The following is a 7,461-nucleotide window of genomic DNA, read 5'->3' on the forward strand; positions in this document are numbered from 1 at the left end:
AGGTAATAACCATATAAGCCTCCAATTGCCCTGAGGTTTGTGACACTCAAACTTGTGATCTCTGAAGAGTAAAGTTAGGACCTAACCAATTGAGCTACATCTCTTAAAATTAACGATGAGTGTGTTTGCTTTTATTGTAAAGTATTTTTCATTTAAAAAATATCAAATTAATATTTTTTTAAGTGTTTTCAATGGTTTTTATGTGCTGATGTTAGAAATAAATTAATAAAAACTAAAACAATATTATTTTAAAGTACTTTCAATTTAAAAACATTTTTACAAAAATAACTGTATTATATTACTAAATACACATTAAATTAAAAAAAAATTATTGAAAAACAATAAATATGATGCGTGAAAGCATATATAAGGTGAAGATATTTTAATACCAATATTGCAAATATAAAGCAAGTGAAGATCCTGTTTAAGATCTTGTGAAAAATCGAGACAAGTTGTAACATTAACGTAGGACTCATGTGAGACTTCTTTTTAAGTGACCAACTAAGTAAGTTCTTCGAGCTTTGGTGAGAGTTTTGAAAATTAATTCAAATTACAAAAGTGATTAACCTCGAGGGAAAAACATTGCAGCTGAAATTACAGATTATTCTCTCACAAATCATTATATTGAAGCAATAATTTTTTTAAATTTTTTAAATTTGATTCTTATTTTTTTTTTCATAACTAGGTTTTTCTAGCCCAAATTAACACTTAATTGCATGTTTTTTTAAGAAAGGATTGAATTGAAAGTCAAAGGACTAAAGTAAAAAACACAAGTAAAATAAATAGCGACTTTCAAATTTATTTGAAAAGTATATTTGAATCCTTCATCTTTTTTTATCTTTTAGGTGATCAGTTCTTTTAATTTTAAATAAATTAATTTTGATACTAAACTTTATTTTCATTATTTTTAGTTCTTTTTGGGTAAAAGGAAAGAGAAGAGATCATTGGATTCTGGATTAGAGAGAAAAAGTTATTGTTAAGATGATTTCAACTACCAAAATAGTAGATTTTTATTCCATATGATGAGAAAAGTTCAAATTAAATGTTTTTTTTTACCTTAAACATGCCTAAAAAACAGGTTATGAGCTAAAGAAGATTTCTAGTTGATTTAGGGTTTTGAAGCAGTTAAAACCACCCACCCTATTTTTTTGGTTACCATAATAGCCAAAATATGAGAATTGCAGATGATGCATCATTTATTTTTTTTTAAGTTGAATTTAGGCGCATCGTCTGCCTCATTAACTTACAAAAAGTAAGGCTCGCGTGCGGGTGTCTTATTCATGGGCCAGATGCTTGACTTGGCCTTATTTTTTATTTATTTATATAGTTTTGATTTTTCAAAATTAAACCTTTTTTATGTCTTTTTTAAAAAAAAAATTAAGTTTGTATTTTACTTCTTTGTGATTTGATTTCATTTATTTAGGTTTTTTAAATAAATATTATTTTTTTATTATATTTGATGTGTTTAATTTTCAAATAAGTTATTATGATTCATCTGTATTTTTTATATTATATATATATACATCAATTTTATTTTTAAAAATAAAAAATATTTAATTTTTATAATATTTTTAATACATGTAACCTTATATAACATGTCTTTTTTATTTTACTCAATAAATTTTATGTGTGTATCGATTTCTATTGCAAATTGATTTTAATAAATAAATTTATTATCACAACTAGGTAAATGACCCATATTGTGATATTAAATATATTGATTTATATTGTCTCTTATTTTTTCTATTTTTTTATAGTTAATGATTTTTTTTAATTTCTTTACACAATGATTATTGATTTATTTAATTATATAAACGCATAGGCTTTTAAATTTACATTTAGAAATGTTTTTATGTAAAAAACACGTTGAAAAATTCTACATGTTTTTTTTTTTATCATATATTGGTGTTTTCAACTTTATCCTTATTCTTTTAATTTATGATTTTTTTCCTTGAACCTTTTATAAAATTTTTATTATTTTTAATTTCACCATTCAATCTAAATTTATAGTATTTTTTTTTACTTTTTTTGTTAATGCTTTTATTCTTTTCAATTTAACTCTAAAATTGAAAACTTATTGTTACTCTTTAATTTATTTTTTATTTTTATTTTTATTTTTATTCTTTTAATTGTTATTTTTTTATGTATTTTTTCATTTGATCCTTTAAAGTTTTATTTTACAGGGATAGAGCTTCATAATTGTTTTTCATGTACAATGTTTTTGATTTAATGATTTGGATCACGAGTTTTAAAAATTAACAAGGATTGATATTTTTTTATTTTATTTTTATTTTCACAATATTTTTTTAATTTTTTGTTGTTATTTTTTTATTATATTATCAAATTAATTATGATTTAACTATTATTAAGTTTAATTTTTTTTAAATAAGCACTTCTCTTATTTTTTTTAAATATATAATTATTTAAGTTATTTTTAGATAAAAAAAATTTAATTCCACCCGCGACGTTGTGGGTGCCACCAATCTAATTTTATAACTAAAAAAGAAACAAAAACTTCTTTATTCTTACACTCGTAGTTGTCATAAAAAACCAGTCTGTGTCCCCATCTCTTTCTCCCTGTCTTCTCTCCTCTCTCCTTCTCCCTTCCTTGCTTTCTCTACTTAAAGAAGCAAGCATCATTTTTCTTTCTTGGCTTTCTTTTTCACAGTTAAGAGAAATAATTATTTGGTTTGGATTGGAGGAAAGCTCTATAAGTTGGCGATGGAGAGAGATTTTCTGGGTCTGGTTTCGAAAAACAATCCTGTTACTATCAAAGAAGAGGCCACCGATACTCCTCTTAAGGATTCTGGTATGCTAGCTTCTTTTCATCTCTCTTTTCATTGAGTTCTTTCTTCTTCCATCTGTTTCAGTTTTTTTTCGTTACAATTCTAACCGACCGTATATTATGTTCTGATTCTTTTATTCTAAATACTCACAAGAAATTTATTATATAAACTTTTCTTTTTGTTGAATATATTGTTTTTCTTGAGTTTACCCTGTTTGGTTGCTTGGAAACTGAGAAAAAGAAAATATATGTAGGTGTGTTAGTTTTCTACTACTGATCTAATTCTTCGTCTGTGCTTATATGTTGACTGTTGAGATGGGTTTTGCGTTTCTGTTTTTTGTTTTTGGGAGAATTGTAAGTGAAGGTGAGATCAGAATTAACTTCATTTTTTTTTTCCTGCTTGCTTTGCTTACTTTCTTTTATTTATTATTTCCGAGGAGCCAAACAAGGGTTAAAGCACATGGCTTTTCTTCCTTCAAGAAGAAAACTCGTGGGGAAAATAAGAAAAAGAATAAAAATTAAACGGCACAAGAAAGTTTAGGGCACATGGTACAAATATTTGAAGCCTATAATCACTTTAAAGGGGACCATGGGATGCTATGCTATGCAATAAAGTGCCTTAAACATTTACAACTGTTCAATTTTTTCTTTTTTTAACCTAGGACTCATAAAGTCACAAGTGGTCAAGCTTTGTTTTTTAACGTAATATTTTTTTGCCCTTTAACTTATGGTGAATGCTAACGTGCACATGGGTGGTATGTTTTCGCTTGTGGGTCAGGCTAGATTGGTGTTTTTGTATTGCTTGTAGTTGGAGAATTGGTTGTTGAAACATGGCTTTTTTTTTTGTTTAACTTTTGAAGCTTTGCTGTGTTGGATTAATAAAACGAAGAATAAGATAATTTTTTTTTGGTAACATGAACATGAGCTGTTAATGTAATAAAATAAAGGGTCATCTGCCTTCAAAAAAGAGAAATTAAATACTTGGATGTCTTGAATGGTAGTGGATTACAGATAGAATGTGATTGAAATATGCCCTTATGAGGAGGAATAAAAAAAAAATATTTTTTTTATTTTTATAATTCAAAAATGTGCTTCTTCTGATAAGTAGTGATTGCCCAGGTTTCACCAACTTCTGTTCTAAAATAATTACAAATGTAACATGGGGCACGAGCCCATGCCCTTGAGAAATTTGGAGGCTTTATTGTTTTTTACTACGAATCCAGGCTTCTGAGATCATCAGTTGTTCTTTTCAGTCTTTTTTGGAAGGTAACCATATATCCATTAGATGCTTAATTATTGGTGTTAAAACATGGATCATTATTCGTGTGTTTTCCTTTAGCATATGCATGTCTGTGTTGATTATTAGTGCAGGATTTTCTTTTCATCACAATTCCATAGCTGTACTGTATAAAAGTCTTGATAATGTGTTTCGACTTTGTCCACGCATGATTTCTCAATGAATATATCGAGATTCTATTTTGCTGCTTAGTTGAGCGAGCACTGTAATCTCCTGTTCTCCTTCAACAAACAGTAGTTGAGGATTTTTCATTTGATTCTTGGTTTTAAGTGCTTAATATAAATTAAAAGATTGAACGGTCTTTACAAATTTATTTATTTATTATCAGATCAAATGTTAAGTTTAAATGGAGATTATAATCGTGGACACAACTAATAGGACATCGTTGCCATTTTCTTTGGTGTTGCAGTGCCCATGAGAGGTTCAGGGATGCAGTGGTCTTTTTCCAACAAGGTTTCTGCCATTCCTCAATTCTTGTCGTTCAAGTCTTCCATGGAAGATAAACCAAGAAAGGCTGTTCATGATCCCATGGCATCATCATCCTCTGGCTATATGTCAATTTCAACTGCTGATGCTTTTGATTCTAACCAGAAATCATACCCTGCCTTGATTCAGGTTTCATGTTGATTCGCACTATGCAATCCTTTGTACTAATGTTTAGTTAAGCTGTGTGCCGCAATTTTATTTCACATGTGAAGGAAATGAAGATCAGCCTTGGACTAGAATCTTGAAAATTAGCCATGAGATACTATTTGCATATTGTTGAGTAAAATGGATATGAAGTGGGTGAACGTTTTAACCTTGCTTTCATTTTGTCTTTGTGCTAATTGTTTAACCATATCTTCTGCAAATTGTAGAAAAATATGGCTCTTGATAAACAAGCTGGAAACCATTATGCTATGACAACCTATGGTAAACAGCATTTCGATGCCTGTTTTGTTAATCGCCCACAGGAAATGAGGATGTTCCCAATCTCCAGCCAACAAAATCAAACAATCAACGTTTCTATGAGCTCCCCCATTCTGCAGTCCCTTTTTCCTCCCACTGGACACAACTTGATTACTACTAATTCAATAGTCTCAAAACCTCTCGGAGGAGTTCCAGTCATAACCCCTGCTTCTGCTCTTCCTACCCCGAGTTCCGTCATTGGCACCACTGATCTTAGGTATCTAAAAGTCTATTTCTTGTTTGTACTTTCTGTTTTATTCAATAATCCCCTAAACATGGCTGGAATCGGCAAGTTAAACTTTAATCTGTTTTGTAGGGATGTTGCTAAATCCTCTGGAGCACCTGCCCAGATGACCATATTCTACGCTGGTTCAGTGAGTGTTTATGATGATGTTTCTCCTGAGAAGGTATCTATTCACTTCAGTGCCTTTTAAACCTTGAAAGTTCATTTGTTTCAATGGAGGTGGAATGTTATTATCTTTATTATTTTTAGTTTCATTTATGATTCACTGTCTATCCAGGCACAGGCCATTATGCTTTTGGCTGGAAATGGTGGCTCTTCTGGGACTCAGAATAAGCCAATCTCCACGCCTCAAGCACAGGCACAAGCACCAATTCCTGGACCACCTGTAGGTGATATTTTTGTTGGGAACAAAATCAACACTACAGCTCCATGCTCAGGCATGCCAAGCCCTATTTCTGTGACCTCTAGTAGCACCAACGATTTAGCAATAGTTAAGCCAGTAGTAACTTTAGCACCTTCTGTTAAACAAATAGAGCCCACCAAGCCAGCTAGTTCAGTAGGACCTACTTCTGCCACTCTAGTTCCAGCAGGTATGACATTGTTTGCTTCGTGTAATGCTTTACTTTTAACATCTGCGTTTCTTACAATTATTATGTTCATCATAATTTGATATTATTGTGATGAAATCACAATTCTCTTAGCAGTGGCTGTACCTCAGGCTCGTAAAGCATCATTGGCTCGGTTTTTGGAGAAGCGCAAGGAAAGGTATGTTGCAGTGTCTTTAATTCATGGCAATAAAGTAGAAACATTCTTGAAATAGGCTTCCAACTCATTTGCAATATATTGATGCTCAAGACATGTTTTCTTCATGAATTTGCAATGTATTAACTACTAAAAGCAGAAGAGCAAAACTTCAAGGATTTACTACCGAGTAAACTATTATTGACTCAGTTTCCAACAGATGTTAAAGGCTTCTTTTAATAAGAGAACTATTGGAAAAAGAAAATTCTCTTGATGGACTCAAAATCTCGAGGGTCGTCAAACCCCAAGGGGCAATATTAGCAGAAAAGATAAATTTGATAGAAAAGACATGGTCATCGAGGATATCATGATGACAAAATGTGAAATCATGTGCTTGAGGAACTGATTTTAACTAATAGTATACTTATTTTCTCTTTACTTTTGTGCTACGTTGAGTTTCTCACGTCAAAATGGTATTGTGGGTGCATGCAGGGTGATGCAAACATCGCCCTATAATGGAAGCAAGAAGTCTCCCGAGGGTGGTGCCCATAGATTTGATGGTATGAGTTTATCTATGAGCACCTCTAGCTCTTTCCCTCTCCCAGCCAGCAATTAGCAGTAAAAGGAGGGGAGTCCAGCTGAAGGGATCGAAACAGATTCTACAGTCTTTCATATAAGAAAGAGTGATCTTCTTCAACGTCAATTTTTTTTTATAAACTGTAAGCTCAATTCTTTCAAGGAGATAGATTTCATTACTTTAGATATATGGTTCTTATTATTAGTAGCAATTTGGTAAATTTTGTTTATGATCGGAATCTCTCAATCCGACAACACTCTAGACTACTTGTAACTTGTATTAGCTTCCACTATGCTGTAAAAGTAATCTTTCTCATTGTGGAAGATTTTTATATTTCCTTCTTCTTCTTCCTCTTTTTTTTTTTCCTTTTTTTTTTAACTTCCTCTTTTTTTTTTTCCTTTTTTTTTTAATTCTACATTCAAATGGAACAGAGTAATTTTTTCAGTAGCTTTGGTGCATGGAAATTCTTTCTGGCCACCAAAGAACATTATAAGAAGTTTATCATTAAATCGCAACTGCAAGGTGCAATCTTTCACTATGTTTTCTCATAAGATGATACACACACACACACATGTTGTGTATGTGTGTTAAAAATAAAAATAAAAAAGAAATACAGTGGAGGTCTTAATTTCAATTAGATTAAGAGATAAATCACCATGGACTATGAATTTGCACTGTAATTTGGTTCAGCTGACCTAAGAGGATTCCTTTTTGGTCTTTTATATATATTTTTTAATTTTATTTTTTAGTATTGTATTTATTGGGAATTAAATTTTATAATTTTTTTAATTTGTTTTCTAAAAGCTTATTGTAGTCTTAAAAAATATCTTATTATTGGACGAGAACTTGATTTTGCAAAACAAAAATTG

At 30.7% G+C, this 7,461-nt stretch overlaps 1 protein-coding gene across 4 annotated transcripts; it reads left to right on the forward strand.

Annotated features, from left to right (window-relative positions):
* The first annotated feature begins 2,538 nt into the window (after positions 1–2,538).
* Positions 2,539–6,925, forward strand: LOC133676146 (protein TIFY 6B). Of its 4 annotated transcripts, XM_062097745.1 has the most exons (8): positions 2,539–2,809; positions 3,905–4,051; positions 4,492–4,697; positions 4,940–5,247; positions 5,347–5,437; positions 5,552–5,864; positions 5,976–6,039; positions 6,508–6,925. In XM_062097745.1, exons 3-8 carry the CDS (start codon positions 4,497–4,499, stop codon positions 6,629–6,631), a joined length of 1,101 nt encoding a protein of 366 aa, XP_061953729.1. In that variant the 5' UTR covers positions 2,539–2,809; positions 3,905–4,051; positions 4,492–4,496; the 3' UTR covers positions 6,632–6,925. The 4 variants fall into 4 exon arrangements, with proteins under 4 accessions (XP_061953729.1, XP_061953727.1, XP_061953728.1 ...); XM_062097743.1 differs by lacking the exon at positions 3,905–4,051; XM_062097744.1 differs by lacking the exon at positions 3,905–4,051 and having other exon boundaries at positions 5,979–6,039.
* Positions 6,926–7,461: the final 536 nt, after the last annotated feature.

This window comes from Populus nigra, chromosome 16 (genome assembly GCF_951802175.1).
Source record: "Populus nigra chromosome 16, ddPopNigr1.1, whole genome shotgun sequence".
In the NCBI taxonomy this organism is placed as follows: domain Eukaryota; kingdom Viridiplantae; phylum Streptophyta; class Magnoliopsida; order Malpighiales; family Salicaceae; genus Populus; species Populus nigra.

Excerpts from the sequence above, each read along its gene's own strand:
- LOC133676146 (XM_062097743.1), top strand. The coding sequence starts at position 2,722 with ATGGAGAGAGATTTTCTGGGTCTGGTTTCGAAAAACAATCCTGTTACT. Across the intron at positions 5,865-5,975 it reads TGCCACTCTAGTTCCAGCAG|CAGTGGCTGTACCTCAGGCT; the intron begins GTATGACATTGT and ends CAATTCTCTTAG. Across the intron at positions 6,040-6,507 it reads TTGGAGAAGCGCAAGGAAAG|GGTGATGCAAACATCGCCCT; the intron begins GTATGTTGCAGT and ends GGGTGCATGCAG.